At 37.4% G+C, this 23233-nt stretch overlaps 1 protein-coding gene across 5 annotated transcripts in view; it reads right to left on the reverse strand.

Moving 5' to 3' along the window:
* AP4S1 (adaptor related protein complex 4 subunit sigma 1) overlaps nt 1–23233 on the reverse strand; it is a 74078-nt gene that overhangs the window by 45106 nt on the left and 5739 nt on the right. For 4 of the 5 annotated variants that reach the window (XM_045569313.1, XM_045569280.1, XM_045569305.1 and 1 more), the window contains exons 2-4: nt 6904–7112; nt 4410–4496; nt 3111–3179 (exon numbers count right to left, since the gene is read on the reverse strand). In XM_045569313.1, the coding sequence (XP_045425269.1) occupies nt 3111–3179; nt 4410–4496; nt 6904–7041 (294 nt within the window). In that variant the 5' untranslated portion in view covers nt 7042–7112. Of the gene's footprint in view, nt 1–3110; nt 3180–4409; nt 4497–6903; nt 7113–12509; nt 12986–23233 lie in introns of all 5 variants that reach the window. The other variant, XM_045569289.1, reaches the window with a different exon arrangement.

Consider the following 23233-nt stretch of genomic DNA (forward strand, 5'->3'; position numbering starts at 1 on the left):
TGCTGCTGGTCCAGGACCAGACTTTGAGAACCACCACACTAAGACAAAGAAGACAGTGATGGTCCTAGGAAGGAGGAGTATGTCAAAGCTCACTTCTGGCATTAGGAGTTGGGCTGAAAATATAACTTCTTAACATGAGTTTTGCTGTTAGTAGGTTTTAGTGCACTCAATATTACTAATTATGGAGTAGATTCCACTCACTGCCTTGGGAAGAAGCTTGGAAACAGTTCTTTTCTAAACCTTTTATTTAAAAGCAAAATGAAATAAACAAAATAACTTTCAAAAATAATAAGCTTGTGCCACTGCTACTTCCCAAGAATGTCTAACCAAGGCTCAGGAAGGCCTATGGTAGCAAAGTAAAACATCATCACTGATTGGTTTTTAAAAGAATGTTGGGTTTCAAACTTACTATAAAGCTACAGTAATAAAGATAATGTGGTACCGGCATAAGGATAGAGATATAGATCAATGGAACAGAACTGAGAGTCCACAAATAAACCCTTACGTTTATGGTCAATTGATTTATGATAAGGGTGCCAAGACAATTTATGGGGAGGAAAGAACAGTTTCACAACAAATAATGTTGGGACAACTGGATATCTACATGTAAAAAGAAGGAAGTTAGACCCATACCTCACAACATATACAAATATTACTTAAAATGGATCAAAGACCTAAATGTGGGGGCCAAAACTCTAAAACTCTAAGAAAACATAAGAATAAATCTTCATGACCTTAGGTTAGGCAAAGCTTCTTTAGACATGACACCAAAAACATAAACAACAAAAGAAAAAATAGATTAACTGGGCTTTGTCAAGATTAAAAACTACCGTGCTTCAAAGGACACCAATGACAAAGTGAAAAGAAAACAACTGAATGGGAGAAAAAATATTTTCAAATCATATATCTGATAAGGGACTTATATTCAGAATATATAAGGAACTCTTGGGCCAGGCATGGTGGCTCATGCCTGTACTCCTAACACTTTGGGAGGCCAGGAGTTCAAGACCAGCCTGAGCAACAGTGAGACCCCATCTCTACAAAAAATAAAAAAATTAGCTGGGCATGGTGGTGTGTACCTGTAGTCCCAGCTACTCGGGAGGCTGAGGCAGGAGGATCACTTGAGCCCAGGAGTTTGAGGTTGCTGTGAGCTATCATGAAGCCACTGCAGTCCAGCCTGGGCAAAAGAGCAAGAACCTGTATCAAAAAAAAACTCTTGGCTGGGCGCGGTGGCTCACGCCTATAATCCTAGCCCTCTGGGAGGCCGAGGCGGGTGGATTGCTCAAGGTCAGGAGTTCAAGACCAGCCTGAGCGAGACCCCGTCTCTACTAAAAATAGAAAGAAATTATCTGGCCAACTAAAAATATATATAGAAAAAAATTAGCCGGGCATGGTGGCGCATGCCTGTAGTCCCAGCTACTCAGGAGGCTGAGGCAGAAGGATTGCACGAGCCCAGGAGTTTGAGGTTGCTGTGAGCTAGGCTGACGCCACGGCACTCACTGTAGCCCGGGCAACAAAGTGAGACTCTGTCTCAAAAAAGAAAAAAAAAAAAAACTCTTGCAACTCAAGAATAAAGACAAATAATGCAATTGAAAAATGGGTAAAGGATTTGAGCAGATATTTCTCCCAAGAAGATACATGAATTTGGCTAACAAACGTGAAAAGATGCTCAACAGCCTTATCCATCAGTGAAACACAAATGAAAACCAAAATTGATTGGTCTCTATACCACTTCACACTTACTAGAATGGCTATAATAAAAAAGAAAGATAATTACAAGTTTTGGTGAGGATGTGGAGAAACTGGAACCCTCATGTACTGCTGTCAGGAATTTAAATCATGGTTTTAGCATTAAAAAAAGATAAATAAAAAAATAAATAAATAAATAAAAAATAAAAAAAGATAAATATTTCAGGTGGTAGATATCCCAACTATCCTGATTTTTATCTTTACACATTATATGGATGTATCAAAGTATCACATATATCCTGAAAATATGTATATTATGTATCAATTAAAAAAAATTTTTTTAACTTACCAAGACAAAAAAAAGGGATTACCTAGGACCTGGAGTGGGGGGAGGGGTACTATAGAGGGAAATGCTATTGGGTATGATGTTTCTTTGTCAGGTGATGAAATTTCCTAAAGTTGATTGTGGTGATGATTGTATAATTCTGTGTAAATACTGAAAACTAAAATTATACACTTTAAATGGGTAAATTATATGATATGTAAATTATATTTCAATACAGCTGTTAAAATTTTTTAAAAAAGACTGTTGGAAAGGAACTCACATATTCTTTAAGGGGGGCCTTAACAGGAGTTGATTTTTGACCCTTAAAGCAAGGGTTTGGATGGAAATTCTTTTTTTCTTTTTAATTTTGTATTTTTAATTATTATAGGTACATCATAGTTGTATATATATGTGGGGCACACGTAAAGTTTTGATGCAGGCATACAATGTGTAATAATCAAATCAGGGTAATTGGGGTATCCGTCACCTCAAACATTTATCATTTTTTTGTGTTAGGAACATTTCAATTCCACTCTTTTAGTTATTTTAAAATATACCCTAACTTATTTTTGACCATAGTCACTTTGTTGTGCTAGCAAATATTGTTCATTCTACATTTTATCTATCTAATTATATTTTATACCCATTAAACTGGATGGAAATGATTCTTAAGGTAAAAAGAGTAAGTACTTTCAGGGGTCATTTCTACATTTCTGTAGTTCATTACTAGAGAATTTTCTCTGAACATGTAGAACAAAAAAAAGGGTGGGGGGAGGTGGTGTTCCTGGTGTCTTGGAAGGAGGGAAGAATGAAAGAGTAGACAAGTTAGATAGCCAAATCTCATAACTGAAAGAAAAGAAATAAGAGGTTCTTAGCCTGTTAGAGCTGGTTCTTTATAAAGATGTAGGGATACATAGGTTTGTAACACTTCGGATGAGCCAGAAGGAAAGGCAAAGAAAATTCGGCATCATTTGAATTTTAACTTTTACTTGTTATAGCTCTATATTAACACATGTTCTTGATATAGATCCAAAGAGTCCCCATTTCTGGGAAACTGGGTTGAGGAAGAAAACCATTTATTAGCCATTAGACTTACCACTCGGCTGAAGTACTCATCTAAAACTTCCACGAAGTTATGGATGAATTCATAAATAGCCATCTCGTTCTGAAGTAAAAGAGGAAGGGTGCAATTAATTTACTGTGGCCCTCGTGTAAATCAAAATAGAACTGCCCAAGTCAGCTTCCAGGTTTTAGAGAATGTGGTTTAGTGAACAGATGTGAGCAGAGTAGCTTCCCACTGACAAACATTCAGAACAGTTCTATGACTCATTTGTTTAAAAGATACTTATTAATAAGGGAAATGTATGAAACCTTAATTTCTTAAGATTTTTTTAAAAAGTCTACGATGAGGTCGGGCACCATGGCTCATGCCTATAATCCTAGCACTCTGAAAAGCCAAGGTGGGAGCATTGCTTGAACTTAGCAGTTTGAGACCAGCCTGAGCAAGAGTGAGACCCTGTCTCTACCAAAAAATAGAAAAATTAGCTGGGTATTGTGGTGTACACCTGTAGTCCCAGCTACTCGGGAGGCTGAGGCAGGAGGATTGCTTGAGCCCAGGAGTTTGAGGTTGCAGTGAGCCATCATGACACCACTGCACTCCACCTGGGGAGACAGAGCAAGACTCAGTCCCCCCAAAAATAAATTAATTTAAAAAAGGTCTATGATGAATCTAACCAGATTGAAACCTTAGAGTCTAGTGTTTTGACTTCTGAGCTCTACTCCTGATGTCATCACCAACTTGCTTACACAATTTTACAGGTTCTTCATGCCATCATTTTTTCATCTGTGAAGATGAAGAAACCACTTCAAAGTCTGGTTCATGGATAAAAAAACAATCAACTGAGAATTCAAAGTATTTTAGATGTGAAACACCATAATTCCATAGCCTTATGTGCTGTTGATCTGGGACTGACATTTCTGAAGAGGTGAACTAAATCTGAGGAGATATAATCACAAGACAATCATACTTATAGTTTTCTCTGGCTTTTGATATGTTAACACACGTTCAATGCCAAAATCAAGTGGCCTCTGTAGTTGTCTGAGCTGTTCCACTGTGTCACAGAACAAGGGCAGGGCACTGGTATTCCGTAGGACAGAGGAAGGCATTCTGTGGTTTGGGGTTTCTCCCCTTTATAAGCTGCTCATCTAATCCAAGAAACATCCTAGGTATTTCTCTTCCATACAGCTTTCCCCAGCCTTGACAGAAACTAAGATCCTTTAGAACAGTCAATAATTCTTAGAAGGTAAGTAGAAAGAAAATGTCAATTTAAGGAGGAATAAAAATCAGTTATCCCCAGTTTTCTTGCATTTTCCATAGTTCCCTCTATTATCTTACCTCAGTGTCATTAACTCCAACCACAATGAAGAGAGCTGCATACTGCCGATATATCAGCTTAAAATCCTTATACTCAATGAAAGAGCACTAGATGAAACACAATAAGATATTAATTCCTATGGTTGACAGATTTCTTTAAAATGGTATGCATAATTACTAGGTTCTGATTTGAGTATCTGCCAACACACTCCTAGAAATATAGAACATTAAAATGTTACACAATCATTATTGGCCTTCTCACAACATTCAGGGGACTATTTGGAAGCATCTCTAGTGGCAATTGGAGAAGAAGTCTTGGAAAAAAGTACGAGTGTTCACACGGGTTCCCACTGTACTCCTTCTCATTCCTTTGCTTGGCTCGTGTGGAATTCAGCAGGCAAAGCTAATGAATAATCAGCATTTTAAACTGCCTCCAGTGTGAAAGTAAGCAAACATGATAAAAAAGATTTTCTTCTTTCTACCTTCCCATGACTTTTTGGGAAGCAATTAGATATTCTCAGTTTTGTATTATTTAGTAGTCATTGAGGAGCCAAATACACAGAGCATACAAAAATATAAATATTGGTTGCTTTTTCTTAGAGTCCCATGAAAAGCATCAGTGCAGATTGTTTTATAAATTATTTAAAGGTGGCCTTTGTGTGGCAGATGCGAGACAAAATCTCCCATTGTAAACATTGCTTCATAGGAATTAATAACTAGTTTAGCACCACTGACATTTGGATAAAACAACTCCCTTGTCATTCCTCTCTCTCCTAAAGCAACTTCCCACTTGTGGGCGGACAGGAACTGCAGGGCAGGCTGAAGGCACAGTGCTGCTCTTCCTTTGGACTTTAGGGTGTGCTTGCCCAGATGCAACTGGGCATGAACTTCACTTTTTGTACTGGGCTACGTCACTCTTGGGTGCCTAGATGTACCTGGGAATGAAGCTGCAAGTTTTGATCATGGAAAGTCCTCCACAGGAAAGCCATTTGACAGTCTACAAGATGGAGGGATTTGAGGCTTCTATTTAAAATCAGAATAAAGGTAATGAATACAGAACCACTCTGAAGCTTTTGGCTCACTGGAGAGGCAGTGTGATTTCTGCTCAGCTGGATCTTGCAAGGAAACAAAACCTGTTTGAAAGAACTGAGGAATATTTTTCAAAGCCTCTCAGGAGTTTCTGACATTAAAAAAAAATACATCATAGCACCTTTGTGGATAAAATAAAAACTAAGCTGATATTACGCTACTTTGGCGCCTGATTATGCCAAAAGACCAGTGGGTTCCTTTTAAAATCTAAAATAACTTAGAATGTGTCAAAAATATCTAACAGTATATTCATTCCAAAGCTTATATTTCAAAGCGTAACCTATCAGTGACAATGATGTTTGAAATTGTGGAGTGCCTACATTCTGTTGAAAGATTCAAACAGGAATGCCTCTAAGAGTCTGTTTACTTTTACTTAGAGTATGTGGCCATTAACACAGCCTTCTAACAGTTTCTGTTTCCGTCTGACAACAACATAAAGCAGTGTGGGCCACGGCAGGCCACAGTAGTAATTCAAAGAGGAACTCTGAGATGTTCCAACTGGAAAATCAATTTAGAAGCCAAGGGAAACACATTTGCAACACGTAACTTCTGGGCACTGGTGTAGCTTAATAGTTTATGACTTAGCAGTGGTTCCCACAGATACCCTTTCTACATATGCAATGAAATGGAGAAGTGACAAAATTCATGGATGATTTAAACAAGCTTTCTGACTTTGCCTCAGTTGGTGAGTGATTTCCAATGGATTTGAAGTTTAGGACCTGGATTAAGTAAATCTCAATAAAAATTCTTTGTAAAAATAGTTTTCAAAATCCCTATTTATAATTATTTTAATGATTTTATTTAACCTCTAATTTGGCAGGATAGATTTGTTGTTTCATATGAGTTTTTAACTTCCATTTCCCCATTTACATAATAAAATAAGTTCAAATTAAGTTTGTTTTGTTTTTATAATAAATCACTAGTTCCAATATCGTGTTAGTGGTATATTTAACAAAAATAATAAGCAGAAAAAAACTTCACTCCATATGAGAACCGTACTATTATTCTCTGGCACAAAATGGGTCTTGAGTATTCACCTCCATAGCAATCATGTGACCTTCATTTTTTGGCTTACAGAAAGCCACCTGCTACAAGCACTCGTAAGAGTAACAAGGGCTAAATTCATACGAACAAAAAAAAAGATATGCCTATTAGGAGGAGTAAATTTAGCTGCCACTTCCATGGTACATTGAGACAAATATGCTGACCTAAATAAGAACCCAAGCCTTTGCTTGGTTTTCCTTGTTTTTATTTTCTTAAAAGGATGTAAAGAGAGCTATGCTTCGTCTTCACTCACATTATTCCTTATTTTCCCTAATAGCTGTTGAAGGAGTTCAAAGAAAATGATAGTCCTTGAGGCTCAGTAATAACAGATCCACCAAGGCAGAGCTGAATGCAGAGATAAAAGAGAGTATCAGAAACTTACTTGCTCACTGGATCGAGAGAGACAGCTCTTTATGACTTCTGTTTCTAGAAGTGTGCGCTTATTAATATCCACATGTTCATAGTACTTAGAAAGTCGGGTCTGCCCTTGTTTATTCACCATGAGGAAAAATTTTATCATTTTTTTCTCTTAGACAGTATTTTTCCAAATATTGTTCAAAAGTTATGGCAAGGGATGGCTGTACCCGGAAACTGGAAGATAAAAGAACAACAGAAAGGCGAGATCAAATTTCTCAAAGAATCGTATTACCTATGTGTTAAAGACTGACAGTAAACAAAGTGGTAGTAAATAACATATCATCTGGTAACATTGGTTTTCACTTTTACGAACTAAATGAGGTTTTAATAAATAAAAATCAAACAAATTTTCATTAGTCATCCTCCAAAACAATCTTGAGCAACCACAGTTGTTCTACTCATATTCATTCAATTTATTCATCAGTTTTGCTGGGCACCAAGTATGTGCCAAACACCAGAAGAACATGGAGACGAAGAAAGAGGAACTTCTGATCTGATTTTTACCTATTTTTATACTACATAGGTAAACAAAGACAGCGGTACAAGGTGATGAGTTACAATTGGGACAGGTATAATTCCATGGATGACAGAAGGAAGGGACAAAGAACATCACAGGAGAGTGAGGAATTGCTTCTCAGAGAAGGGACACTGACATGGGTCTTGAAGGATGATCTAGAAGGGAAGACTGAGGCAGAGAAAAGTGAAAGCTCTGGAAAGTTCACTGTGGTGGCAGTTCAGGGAGTAGAAAGAATAGTCACAAGAAATTAAGCTGCTCATATACAATAAAATTGGCTTTAAAAGTCATGTTAAGGAATTTGAGTTTTAATTTATGGGCAATGGAGACAACATCTATAGAAAAGCTTTTCTTTCCTTAGTGGTGGAAATAGTAATAGTATTATCAGCCATTTGTCAGATTCCTCTAACCATTTGTCAGATTCCCTATAACGAGTTCTGTAAGGTTCTGTGCTAAGCAATTTACATATATTATTTATTTATCACAATTCTTTGATGCAGGTACTTCTGTTATCCTTACTTTAGGGTCAAGCAAGTTGGGGGTTAAGATGTTAAGACACCCAAGGTCACTGCATTAGTGTCAAAGGTGGGCTGGCAGCTCAGAGGCCAAGCACATGCGGAGATCCCTGACGCCCTCTAACTCATCCTCACCATTCAGGGCTTCATGCTTGTAGTTTTATGTCTAACTCAGTTGTACTGAGTCTCGTGTTCCTCTTACACTCATTGTAGATTCTGGAATCATCAATGCGAATGAGCACAATACTGACCAATGGCCTATCCTTCTTTTATCACAAGTACCAGAGCTGGCTTGTTGGTTCATGTGACAATATCACATTCACATTTGGTAATAGCTATGAGAATCAGTACAAAAAACTAAGGTTAACAATAGTTCTTAAAGGAACTTTTAAAATTTTGGCTGGGCGCGGTGGCTCACACCTGTAATCCCAGCACTTTTCGAAGCTGAGGCAGGAGGATCACTTGAGCCCAGGAGTTCAAGACCAGCCTGGGCAACATAATGAGACCCTCAACTCTAACCAAAAAAAAAAAAAAAAAAATTAGCCACTGGGCATGGTGACATAAGCCTGTAGTCCTAGCTACTTGGGAAGCTGAGGCAGGAGGCTCACTTGAGGATAAGAGTTCAACGTTGCCATGAGCTATGATCACACCATTGCACTCTAGCCTGGGAGACAGAGCAAGATCCTTTCTCTTAAAAAAAAAAATTAGAATAATTTTAGATTTATAGTAAAGTTACAAAGATAGCCATTTTTAGCATCTCACATGACCATAGTACATTTGTCAAAACTAAGAAACCAATACTATACATTATTATTAACTCATCTCCAGATTTCATTTGAAGTTCACCAATTTTCCATTAATGTCCTCTTTTTGTTCCAGCATCCCATCTACAATACTACACTGTATTTAACTGTCATGTCTCTTTAGCCTCCTCTGGTCTGTGACAGTTTCTCTCTCAGTCGTTCCTTATTTTTCATGATTTATCTTGAGGATACTGGCCAGTTGTCCTGTAGAATGTCGTCCCCCAATCTAGGTTTATCTGATGTTTTTATGATTAGACTTTGAAAAGAACACAACAGAAGTGAAGTGACCTTCTCACCCAGCATATCAGAGGGTACATGACAGACATCTACATGACATCACTACGGATGTTAAAGGGTAACGATATACATATTTTTTATGAGGTAACATCTCATTCTATAAAGTAGAATGAGTACAATATTTTAATTCTCTCTCCTTGCTCTCCATAAAATAGGTTTAGCTTTATTTTTTTCTTGTGTCAAGATGTTTTGAGCATTAGTATTTATTTATCATATAAATTCCTAGTGAATTCTTACTGTGTGCTGTTAGGCAGTCCATTTAATTTCATGAACTTTAGTATCCTCATCTGTAATATAAGTGCATTAAACTAGAATATAGAACCCTCTGAGAATACTAATGAACCTCTTCTAGAAAATGCACAAAGAGGTATGTACTTAAATGTTATAAAATAACCTCAGGGCATCCATAGACTTCCCTGACACCTATCCTGGGGCCTAAGCTGAGAATCCTGAGCAGGAATGATTCTTTCTTTTAAACCTATTTACATTTTTATTATTTTTTCCTTTTTTTCTTTTTTACCCCTTATATAAGTTTTATTGGAAAAGATGATTCTTAAGATCCTTTAAAAATTGAACCAGGTACAGTGGCATGCACCTGTAATCCCAGCTATTTGAGAGGCTGAGGCTGAGGTGGGAGGATCACTTAAGCCCAGGAGTTCAAGACCAGCCTGAGTAACATAGCAAGACCCAACTCCCTCTAAAAAAATAAAAAATAAAAAACAGACCTCCAGAACTTTTTTTAATCTTTTAATTTTTTTTAATCCAGTCACTTTATCACTACTTGGTATGTAAAAGGCACACTATATTTGTATCTAGATTAAACAGTAAAATGGTGTAAAATGAACGTGGCATATAGATCAGTCTGAATTCTTTGTTAAAAATCTGATTTGAATGTACACTTACTAGTTATTCATAAATACTGTCACTTTTAACAGCTGCAATTACAGGGATCAGTTTCCCAATCTGCTATATAGGAGACTGAAACAGGGGGAGAGCATTACAGGGCTAGGTCTTCCCAGGTGAGCATTTGCAGCTATCTTAGCAACAGTTGGTGGGAAGGTAGGTGTCTGCTAAGAGTCAGTTTGCAAAAGACTCAGCTGTCAGAACATCAGGCAGAGGCTGACTTATACGGTTTGATCTACTTCACAGCCTCTTAGAGTGCAAAACATTAATTATCTGTTTGATGTGGCACCTATGCCTGTTCAAGAGTGGAGTTAAGACTCTCCTTTATTCATGTGTTATAGGTTGATAAAAAACATCATGTGTCTAGTGAAATAAGCAGATTGCATGGAAGAATTGGACTTTTGATGAATGAGTGGTTCTGGGACTAATCAGAATCCCAGCAAAGTACAGAGTGGGCACACCATGATAGAGAGAGGGTCTTGCTGTGCAGGGGGATAAGTAGCTAAGTCAAACTGGAAACCAACAAGTATCATTTTGGGGGACTTTGTCTGCTTGAGGAGACAGAAGAAGGTGTTGCTTAAAAGCTCTGACTTGATTGAGACAGATCTGGCTCATGTCTTGCCATATACCTACCATGTGATTCTAAGTTGCTTAGGCTTTCTGAACTCCAGTAAGATGGCTACCTCTGAGGTGCGAGAGTGAGATAAGGTAATGTACAGACAGCACTTTACAAAGGGTCTGGTGAAACGTTCACATTACAGCTTAGCTGTTATCATTACAGTTGTTGGTTGGTATGTGGGGCATTGGTTCTAGAACCACCCTTCATATAACCAAATCTGCGCATGCTCAAGTGCCATAGTGGGCCCTGTGGAACATGCATATACTCAGGTTTCCCATCTCGTGAATACTCTATTTTCCATCCACATTTTCTCAAAAAAAAAAAAAAAAAAGCTATATATAAGTGAATCATGCAGTTCAAACCCATGTTGTTCAAGGGTCAACTGTATTATAATATTTCCTTGCTGCAACTTGAAACAACATTATGAGATAATTCTTGGACTAAGTTATATATTATTTTTTTGTCCTCCCAGCTCATCTGTTATTTCCTAAGCCCTATCAGACAGGTGGTTATCTCACAACAATTCCAAACACTGAGCTTTCAAGAGCCAGGCCCAGTGTGGCCAAGCCTGGGGTTGCTGCGTTCATTCACTGTGCAGAACAGGATGTGACTGAGACCAGCTCAGCCAGGGACATGACAGCTGTGCTATGGGGGAGGCCTGGGGCCATTCACTCCCTTCTCCAGGAAGATAAACTCACTGCTGTGGGTGGGATTGCAACATACCCTGTGGTATTTAATCATTTGGTATTATGTGTTGCTTTTATTTTCCTTACAAATTGTTGCCAACAAAAATCATGGCAGGTGACTAGGAAGTTAAGATTACCATCCTTTCTTTTACTCCCTTTCAGCAAAGTTATTTTAAAGTCATCTTTATGATAGTTAGAAATTACGATCTTATGTCTTTGATTTCAACCGACAGGTAAAAGAAAAAAAAATATTGTCTCAAAAGTACCCATGGCCAAACCTTTGCCTTTAAATGTGTTGGTTGCATTAAGTGGTAAAATGAGATGTAAAAAGATCTCATTGAGATGTTACATCAAGGGATCACACTGGTTTCTACCTTACACAAGCACAGCATTCCTTCCCACTGACTTCAAGAGCAAGGATGACAAATAAGGACATGTAGAATTGATACTTATTAGGGATGCAAGTTTTGGAAAGAGTAGCTGAAGGCATCTAAAGACTTGAAGACATTATTTCTTGCATGCTGATAAACAATTACACAATCTATGACTGTAAGATTACACACTGATAATAAAGTAGAGAAGCATAACTTTAAACTATTTCTACTATAAAACATACAATGCCAAAATAAACAATGTGGAGACTCAAGAGACAAGTACATGTGTGAGAACTGAAGATGAATGCTGTAAGCACTTATCCTGGTTATTAATCATCAGGGAGGAGGGCAATCAAATACTATGAAACTGAGGTAGGACAATGAGAAGGAATATGCTTAGACAAGTGCTGGGAGTGGTCAGGGAGTAGGTATGAACTTCCTCTGTCATAAATTCTTTGCATTCAACAATACATAAGGCTAGGGAAGATGTTTTTATGGTCAGGAAGTTAGGAGATTGCACACCCAAGAGCTTGTGTGAATGTGTATAGAAAAATCAAGGAAGAAAAAAGAAAGGAAATGTCAATAGGGAAAGCATCACACAAAGGGTGCTAAGATGCCCTAGCAGGGAATCTAGAAAGCCCCAAGAGGAAAAGAAGGTAAAGGTTACTTAAGAACAGAAATTAAACAAAAATTATCCTTGGATTAGATGGACATGCTTTCAAGGCCAGGACTAGTGAGGTTGGTAGATTCATAGTAGAATATGAATGAATTCATGTCCCAGAACCCTACATGACATAAACTTAATGCCCAGAGAGAAGAGAGACTGAAAAGACTGAGTACATACTGAATTGAGCACTTACCATATTTCTGATGGTGTATTTCTGGGAGTTAGAACTGGCAGAGTCTTTACGTACTGTCAAACCCATCAAATAGGTTTCAACTTGGGTCCCAACCATGACTAACTATAACAGCTGTCTTGGGAAGGATTCTGGAGCCGCTTCCAGGTTCAAAACAAAAGGATGTCATGAATGATTACTAATGTCGGTTGTGGGTTAAGAAGCAGGGAGTGGCAACATATGCACCTTATGTTTGTCATCCCTGATGTGTACTCCCTTCATTTTGCAGATAGGATGACCGATAATCACAGACACAGAGTGAAGTCCTGAATTCCGGTCTCCTGACTCATGATATAATGCTCTCTTTAATTTATCACGTTGCCTCATTCAGCGTATTAGCATCATTAAATGTTCACTTCAGGTTAAGAAGCAACAACTTCAGGTAGCTTTGGCAGTGATGAAGTCAATATTCTCTTTTCTAATGCTGCTGCACAATTAATCTGGAAAATACCAAACAAATCAGTACATGAAAAAGTAGAGTATGTGGCTGGGTGCAGGTGACACCTGCCTATAGTCCCAGCTATTTGGGAGACTGAGGTGGGAGGATCACTTGAACCCAGGAGTTTGAGGCTGCAGTGAGCTATGATCACACCTCTGTACTCCAGCCTGGGTGACAGAGGGAGATCTCATCTTAAAAAAAAAAAAAAAAAAGAAAAGAAAAAAAGTACAATATGTAGCTTCCAGAAATGAAAGTGATATTTGATGATGGTTAACATCTTTTCTAGCTCTAAATGCTTTCTGTGTACCCCAGAATTGTAATACTGTAACACATACACACAAACATTGAGGTAATATCACATAAGAAAAATTTTTTGCTTCCTGAAAAGTGATTTAAATAAAATTCCCCAAGTTAAAAAGCAAATTTCTACCCATAAAATATATAATACTAGTATAGTATTGTGTAATAGTCAAGAGTATGAACTGTGAGCTTGATAGTTTGGCTCTACTATTTAATAGCTTTGTGACCCTGGACAAGATACTTAATTGTTTTGAACTCAGTCTTCTGAACAATGGGCATAATAATAGCACTTACCTCCTAGGTTGTTGTGAGGATGAAAGGAGTTAATATATGTAACCTTCTCAGAACAGTGCTTGGCAGTTAGCACACAGTGAGTGCTATATAAGTGTTAGCCAATGTCATCATGATGACATGTCACATTTTCCTTGGCCTTTCCTGCCAATCTCAATCCCCTCTTTCCAACTACAATAGAACTGAATATCCTATCTAAAAGGTCTATATAACCATTATTTGATTACATGTTGAGGTCTCCTACCAGAATAGTGATTTAGATTTTTATTGTAACTGTAAGAAAAAGATTTTACATTGTGACCCAGATATACATACATATCTGAAACAGAAGTTCATGAAACAGTGCCTTGCCATACTATGTGTATTACATTCTGACTTTTTAAATGACATTTCATTTTGTAAAAAATGCAGTTGTGAGGGGTTTGTGTTACACAGATGTATATATTTGTTAAAACTCACCATTTGTTAAAGACTCATGTATTTTATTATATGAAAATTTTACATCAAAAGAAAATAAACTATAACAAATATTCTAGTTAATGATATATATATTGAAGTATTTGAGGGAAGGTTACCAGTATCTATAATTTACTTTGAAATACACTAAAAATTAAGATAAATTAATAGATGGATAGAGAGATGACTAGATGGGTAGACAAATGATAAAGCCAGTATGGTAAAATGTTAATGGTAGAATCTAGTGGTGAGTGTATGTAAATTCAGTGTGCAATTCTTTCAAAATTTATATTTGAAAATCATCACAACAAAATGTTGGGAAAAAAATGTTAGTTCTGGCCCACTGCTCAGGCTGGAGTATAGAGGCATCACATAGCTCACTGCAGTTTCGAACTCCTGGCCTCAAGTGATCCTCCCGCCTCAGCTTTCCACAATGCTAGGATTACAGAGCCACCATGCCCGGCCCTGATTTTTAATTTCAGAACCCACTGAAGGACTGTGATCCAAAGTTTGAAAAACACTATACTAGCACATGAACTTTTGGGTAGAATCCATATCTTGCTTCAGATCTTTGCACAGTGCTTAGTATACAGTGAGCATCCAATAAATGTTCATTAAATAAATGAAAGAATAAATGAAAGCTTTTTCTAGCAATAATTTTTCATTTAAAAAAAATCATGTATGTATTCAAACAAAGCAGACATATAAAGGACCCTGGTATCCCAACTACTGCCCTAATCCCATTCATCTTCCCAAGATATAGCCAATGTTTTAAGGCTAGTGTGTACCCTTCCAGGCCTTCTCTATACATTTACATGTAAATATGTATGCATGTGTAGCAATTTTATTTTATTTTTTTAATAAATGTGATTGATGAGCTCTAAAATGTCAAGCAGCTAGCCTAGTGTCCATTCTCTTCTGGCATCTTTAAATGAATCTGTTCTACTCACAAAGTTGTGGCTGGATCCTATAAAGGTCACTAAAAAGATATGTTTTGGAATTCATCGAAAAGGACCTCCCACTTGACCAATCTAGCTCAGGTTTTCCTGGGTTTTTGTCCCCTTCATTTGATCCAGTGCCTTGGCTCCCATTCCTTTTCTGGTCTCTGTTCTTAATAACCTGGTTTGGATTTCTTCTCCCAGCTCTGGCTTGGGCAATATTCCAGGACTTGACCTTTGGTATCTGCCCTCTGGCTATAACTGCTGGGGCCTCTGGCACCCAGCCCTTGCACTGTCAACTGAGAGTAGTGCCTACCTTACTGAGGGGTGGCAAAAATTAAATGAAGCAAATGATATAATTCTTGTAAAACATTTAGTACATTGACCTCTTTCATTTCTTCCCTTTACATATTAAATTAGGAAAAAAGTACTGATAAGACTACAGGAAAACATATGCATATTTATACATTTCTAGTGGTCTTTTAAATTGTTACACATTTTCTGCATTGTGACCTAGTAAAATGAAAAAAATCATAGAAATGATTCTACCTTTTAGCCCAAGCATTCCGGTCTTGGGAATGTATCCTAAGGTATAATTAAAATATATATACATAAAAATGTTTATAGCAACATTATAATAGTGTGGCAACAGAAAAAATAACTATACAGTGGAGAAATCCGCTAAACACGACCTTAACCAAATGATGATGTCACCAGTGATGTCATGTGAACATTGTGTATCCCTGATGTGATGAGATGAAAAGGGTATTTAATCTCTGTGGTACGTTTCCCCCCAAACCCATAACCTCCTTCAAATCATGAGAACATACATTAGACAACTGAGGGACATTTTATCTGACCAGTGTTCCGCAAATGTGTCACTGTCATGACAAACAAGGAAAGACTGATAAACTGTCACAGATAGAGAAGATCAAGGAGATATGAAGACTAAATGCAATATCATAATATCCACCTGTATAATAAATGTTTATTCTGGAGGGGGTGCTGGAACAGAAAAAGGACTTTACTGGAAAAATTGGTGAAATATGAACAAAGTCTGAGTTTAGTTATGATAATGCTACCTATGTTGGTTTCTTAGATTTGAGAATTGTTCCACAGTAATGTGAGATGGCAACATTAGGGGACATGGGTGAGGGCATATAAAAAATTCTGTGTACTATCTTTGTAACTTTTGTAAATCAAAAATTATTCCAAATAAAAAATTCATTTTTTTGTTTTTTTAAAAAGGAGAGGTCAGAGAGATATAAGTGTTTGTATTAAGGTGAAAAGGGCTTGTTTGTGTGTCTGAGTATGTAAGTCTATGTATCCTTTTTTGATTATATAGTTTAAATATTTAAATTTCTATCAGTATAATGCAGATGTTTAGGTATAAGGTTCATTTTTATTTCTATTCTCACTGTTTATACTTTTAGCTAATAGACATGGTAATTTTAGATGTTTAAAAAAAATCACAGAAGACACTTCTTGCAAAATAAAGAATATACTGCCAGGTCTGCTCCAAACCTGACACTCTTCACAAGGTCTATCTTAGAGAATGTGACGAGGTACCCTTGGAACACATTAGGTTGACAGGACCATTGAATCAAATGCATGGTACCTGGCTTATTAAGAATAGACATACAATGTGTTCATCCTGCTCCTTGGAGCACTTGTGAGCATCTATCAAGAAACCCTATCTCTGGAAAGTCCAGAGATACTATGCAATAATAAGCAGAAAAGGAAGGATTATAGCAAAATGCATTTTAGGATTCGGGCAATTTTTTATTCTCTGTTGTTACTTTGCTTTACGTTTCCCAAGTTTTAAGAGATGTGTTACTTTTTGTGTCACATACACACAGTTTTAAAAATGTTGAGTTGAATTATATAATTTTACAAAGTTATCCAGCTGTATAATAAATGTTTACTCTGAATAATGAAGCCATCATTTCTTTTATTGTGAGATTTCTAAATATCATATTTTTTTAAAATATGTTCAGGTTTTCAAAATGGATGTGCTGAGATCATCTATTCAGCATGGCCCAAACACAGGAAACATGGTAACAGCAACTGCTAGATTGTATTTGCCACACCATATTGATTCATCCCATCAGCATCCAAGTAAGCTGTTTCTGAATTTCTCATCCTTAAATGGGAGGAAATAATAATGGTCAGTAGCAGATTTTCATCTAATTTGGAGCACCTCCCTCAGAATTTGTAATATATATATATATATATATATATATTTTTTTTTTTTTTGTGAGACAGAGTCTCACTCTGTTGCCCGGGCTAGAGTGAGTGCTGTGGTGTCAGCCTAGCTCACAGCAACCTCAAACTCCTGGGCTTAAGCGATCCTACTGCCTCAGCCTCCCGGGTAGCTGGGACTACAGGCATGCGCCACCATGGCCAGCTAATTTTTTCTATGTATACTTTTAGTTGGCCAGATAATTTCTTTCTATTTTTAGTAGAGACAGGGTCTCGCTCTTGCTCAGGCTGGTCTCGAACTCCTGACCTTGAGCGATCCACCCGCCTCGGCCTCCCAGAAGGCTAGGATTACAGGCGTGAGCCACTGCGCCGGGCCTATATATTTTTTTATACACTAAAATAGTTGGTTTTTTGCCTCAGGATTTACTTGAATTCTACAATTCAGTTTTTTCATCTGTCAGCTGGGAATTATGCTAACTTCCTCAGAGAGTTATTGTGAGGACTAAATGAGATAAGGAAAATGTGAAGTACTCAAGAGAGCCCCTCCCCTTCTCATCCTCCCATCCAGTGGAGGTCAGATTCTCTTCCCAACAGATTCTTCTATGACAATTCTAAGATTACTGAAATTTGACTTCAAGAAACCTGGCACCCATTCTGCCTTTTTTCCCCATCCATGACACCCCTCTCAATCTCTCTCTCAAAATCTCTCCTTTATTATTCAGAGTACATTTTTTTAAATACAGATGTTACCACTATAGAGAGTACATTTTAAGTAGCTTCTGCTAGGACTTTTACTCTCTGCTAAATCCCTGGGTCAACAAATATTTCAGCCATATTTTATTAACTTGGCATTAAACATATTTGTATGTGTGTTGCTCTTTTTTTACTGCAATAGTTTTAAAAACACTTTAAAATGTTAAATTCCAATCAAATTCAGGGTTTGTGGAAATCTTGAAGCTACCAGTTCTGTAGAAAAATTAAGAAAATACTTTGAGAATAAACTTTAATAATCTGGTCTACTATTTTTCTAGCAGTATATCTGAAAAATTTCTAAAGTTTTGTATGACTCTCGGATGCTGATATAAAGCTATTTTGGTAAATTGACCAAAAAGTCTGATCAAATTTTGGTCCAAGATACAGTATAACTCCAAATAAGTATGGTTATTTGTAACTTTAAAATACACATTAATAAAGCAGAGACAAGTCAGAAGTTTTACTGAAAAGGGTAGATACTGTATATTTGGAGAAGTTCAAGTATCAGACTTTCTATCATAAATTAGGGGAGCAAACTGAAAAATTTTAAAGATCTTTACAGCAATATGATTCAGGCTGGGTATTAAATAGAAAAACTGAGGATGAGGAATTTATACACTATAAATAGACCATTACATTGTCTGATTGAAGGCACTTGTTTTATTTTTATTCCTTAGTCATCTCTGTGTATGTGGAGTGGGGGATGGAGAGATTAAAGAGTAGATAGTCCTTCACCAGAGAGGAACTATCAGGATCTGGTGATGGTCAGAGGTATGAACAGTTTAAAGATACAAACTGGTAATGGCTGGAGCGTGTGGCTACCTATGCGCATGCACGTTTGCATGTGCTGTTGTTAGTATCTGTTCCCCACACCTAAAAGCACCTTGCACCATTGTATTCTATCTTCCACTCTTAGGACAGAAAAGCTGCTTGCAAGCAGACTTGAGCTTCCCATCACTACACATAATGAAAACAGTAATGTCTATCTTTCAAAATGAAAATGAAATTTCTTCTTCTAAAACTACTTTTCTTCTATTTGGTTTTAGTACCAAGGATAATTTATTTTGAAATTGAAAATAATGTTAAAATAGGTTTAAATTTCTACTTTGACAAAATGTGGGCGGGTTAGAAATACAGAAGAAAACCCCTTGTGTGGGGAATCTTATTCTAAATTAGTCATACAAATGAAATATTTGTGCTTAGTGATAAAAACTCTTCATCAATTTTTTTTTATTTTTAAGAGATGGGGTCTCATTTTGTCGCCCAGGCTAGAGTGCAGTGTCATGATCACAGCTCACAGCAGCCTCCAACTCCTGGTCTCAAGTGATCCTCCCACCTCGGCCTCCTTAGGCATTGGGATTACAGGCGTGAGCCACGGCGCCCAGCTAGTTTTTTTCTTTTTAGTGGACACAAGGTTTCTCTCTGTTACCCAGGCTGGTCTTGAACTTCTGGCCTCAAGTGATCCTCCCAACTCAGTCTCCCAAAGTGCTGAGATTATAGGCATGAGCCACTTAGTCTGGCCAAATTTTTGGATCAACTAGGCAATCCAATATCTTAATTTTATTTACTTATCTATTTTTAAGACTAGTCAAGTGCAGTAGTAAAAAGGGGGAAGAGTAGAACAAGGAGTTAGATCTGTAACTGACTCAACAACCAATTGAGATAACTCACTACCTTCAGACCAGCCCCAGTATCTTAATTTTAGAGAATAGGGAGCAGGGACCAGAGATTGCAGAGGTGTTATGGCTACGATCCTCTCAGGACTTCCTATTGTCACGTTACAACGGTTCTCTGTGATATACGTGATGTTACAAAGGAAGAACTCCAGAAGAGAACTAGAATTACTATGGATTACTTCTCATTGCTGTTAAATGGTGAATCAATTCCCCCCTCTCAAATCAGAAATATTTCAAACCAGATGTTCTAGATTTTTTTTTTTTTTTTTCAGAGACAAGTTCTCATTCTGTTGCCCAGGCTGGAGAGGAGTGGCTCAATCATAGCTCACTCCAGCCTCAAACTCCTGGGCTCAAGTGATCCACCCAACTTGGCCTCCCGAAGTGCTGGGATTATAGGCATGAGCCACTGCACCTGGCCCAGATGTTCTGGATTCTGATATATTTAGCTTCTGTATTTCTTAAGTTATCTAATTTTGTTAATTTTTTTTGAGTCGGAGTCTTATTATATTGCCCAGGCTGGTCTGGAACTCCTGGGCCTAAACTATCCTCTAGCCTCAGCTTCCTGAGTAGCTGAAGTTACAGGTGCACACCACCGCTCCTGGATTAATTTTGTTTAATTATTATTGGATATCTGATTCTCAATGAAAACTGTGAATACATACAAAGATATATTTCTTCTACAGTGTAGTTTTTTCTTCTGAAGGGTAGTGATCGTCTAATTGCATTGCATTAGGATTCAAATGACAGGTCTGTGAATGTTCTTACAGGGTCAAGTGCAATGTTACAGATATAAGATTTTAAGTTGAAATCAAACTAAAGGAATTTAGAATTAAAATTTGATCCACTTATGGCACCTGTTTGTACTAAACAAAGAAGAAACAAACAAAATTTCACTAAGATGCAGAGGAATCTCACTTTACACAAAATCTATCTCTGACAAGTTAACTATAAATGAATTAAATGAATTTAAGTATAGTCCTGGAATTATGGAGACTTTCTGTAAAATAAATCATTCCATAATTTATACACAATTAATTTGTTTCACCATTACAAAGTCTTTTACTCTAATGTTCACATTACCTAGAGAAAAATTAATTACCGTGTGAATTTTTTCCTAAAAGTATATAAGAAAATAATACTATGAAACTACAGTTATGTATTTAAGATCTTCCTAATTAAATGAAGTGTTTCCTGAGTTAAAATCAAACTCTATTAAAAAGCTAGATTACTATTTTTGGGCCTGAGGATATCACTTAGAAAACTAGGGCTCCGATAACAAATTATTTTTGCAGCTCATAGCTCTTCAAGAAGAAATGAAACACAAAAATGACTGTGTTAAACTTCAATTTGGGGATCAGTTTACTTACCCAATAGGATTTTTATTTGTGAGTGACATGGCCGCAACTAACTTAAATGAGTAATTAATGCTTCCAGTGTTTGATAATGGTTGTGAAAGTCCTCCTTTGCTATAACTTGAAAGGCATTATTCATTCTTTGTAATATAATGTGCTAATAAAACCCAACTCACCAACTCAGCAACAGAGGATAATAACAAGAGAAAATGCTTACATAGTGCTTATTAGGTGCCAGGCATTGTTTTAAACATTTTACCTACATTCATTTAATCCTCCTAATAACCCTGTGAGTTAGAGACTGTTTTTATCTCCACTTTTCAGATGTGAAAACTTAGTTACTTGCCAAAGGCCACTCAGTAAAATGCTGGAGGAAGGACCCAAGTTTAGTTAGTATGGCTTCAAAGTCTGTGCTCTCCCCCAATGCTCATTACCTCTGGGTTTGCCCCAAGACTAGTGATTCAGGGATGGTTACAATAGTGCTCTCCCCCAATGCTCATTACCTCTGGGTTTGCCCCAAGACTAGTGATTCAGGGATGGTTACAATAGGACCATGGATGCATAAGGTCACTTCCCATTCACTAGTGTGAATTTAGCTCTGGGCAGTTGTACCCTCTACACAAAAGCTTTTACTGGCTAATATGCATGTTTTGGTAGTTTTGATCTTGACCCTAGAGCGTATCACAAAAGGTGCAAATTCTAACGGATTATTTGCTTTTAGTTGATCTCAACAGGAGCCTAAAATGCCCAAGAAGTGGATCAATCAGATAATGTGAAAGTTTAGGACAATAAATTTCTAACTACTACATTCACTATGGTGTGTTTAACATTTGTGATTAGATCTAATACTTCCAAAATTCTTAAGTCTGATCTGCTCTTTTAGAGAGTTGAGCTAATCTCCCTTTCTACTTCTAATAAAACATAGCAGGCAAAGGTCCATGGCAAGTTTACAGATGTAAACTTGGTACCATTCTCATTCAGATCAGATGTCAGGGTAGAAAACAGAGCCTTTCCATGGCCTGCTTGGCTGTCCTTAGCCCGAAGCACTTTTTTCTATTCCGAATTTCACAATAAAGTATAGCAACATGTTACAGCTCCTGCTAAAAATGTGAATAGGAGATTAAAGTTGTCAGACAAGAGCGTGTCCAACTGTTGTCCAGAGGATATTCATACTTAAATTTATACTCATTTATATTTCATAGTTTTTGAAATAGTAAAAATGTCACAATTACTTCAGATAAAAATATTTCAATAGCAGGGCTATAATATACAACTTTAGGTTAAAAAGTAGGCAATTTAAAATATAAAAATGCAAGACTGAGGAGAGGCAAAGAAAGCAGGGGAGATGGAAGCAGAGTAGTTTTGGGATCCCCTTACAAAAACAGTGAGAGCAACTAGGATAGCAAAAGAACACATTCACAGGCAACACCTTTACCAAAAACCAGGGGGAAAAAACTGTCCCCTGGAACTCTAGAACACTAATGGGCAGGGCCAAACCAAGGCTGCAACTAGAAAAGGCGGAGGATAAAGAGTAGAGGTCGTGTGTGTGTGTGTGTGTGTGTGTGTGTGTGTGTGTGTGTGTGTGTGTGTGTGTGTGTGAGAGAGAGAGAGAGAGAGAGAGAGAGAGAGAGGCCACATTCGACCACGCGCATGTCCTGGCAGAGGTTAGAAAATGAGGACTTGTGAGGGTCACAAGCCCCAAAGAACGCAGAAATCAGCACCAAGTCATCACTCAAAGGAAGGAGCCCCGCTAGAGTAAGTGTGAACCTGAGAACCACAGTGGGAACTGGGAGGAGGCCTGCTAGGGTCCCATGGGCCAAGGTGTGCAAGGGAAGCTCCCATCCAGGACCCTAAAGCTCTCAGAAACACCCAATGGAAGCTCCTTTGCAGAAGGACAGGCCCTGCACTGAGAGGGTAGACCACAATATGTATGACAATAGCTAGGTCAGGCTGATCAAGTTTAGTAGTTGCTGAGATAACTAGACATTATGTGCCGCCTGGTGTGATGCAATAGGAAGTACATTGTATGTCCAATGGAGAAGTATTTTTGCCAAAATTATTTTGCCAAATTGCAATTAGCCAAATGCAGGAAATCCTACAGGATAAATAACCTGGTCTCTTCAACAAATAAATGGCATGATGATGGGGAATGATGGGGAGGCAAATAATAAAAAAGACATAAAGACATAACAACCAAATGAAACATGGATTTTGTTTGGATCCTGATTTGAAATCACTAACTCTCTAAAAAAATTTTTTTGAAATAATCAAGGGAAATAGA

This window comes from Lemur catta, chromosome 1 (assembly GCF_020740605.2).
Source record: "Lemur catta isolate mLemCat1 chromosome 1, mLemCat1.pri, whole genome shotgun sequence".
Classification (NCBI taxonomy): domain Eukaryota; kingdom Metazoa; phylum Chordata; class Mammalia; order Primates; family Lemuridae; genus Lemur; species Lemur catta.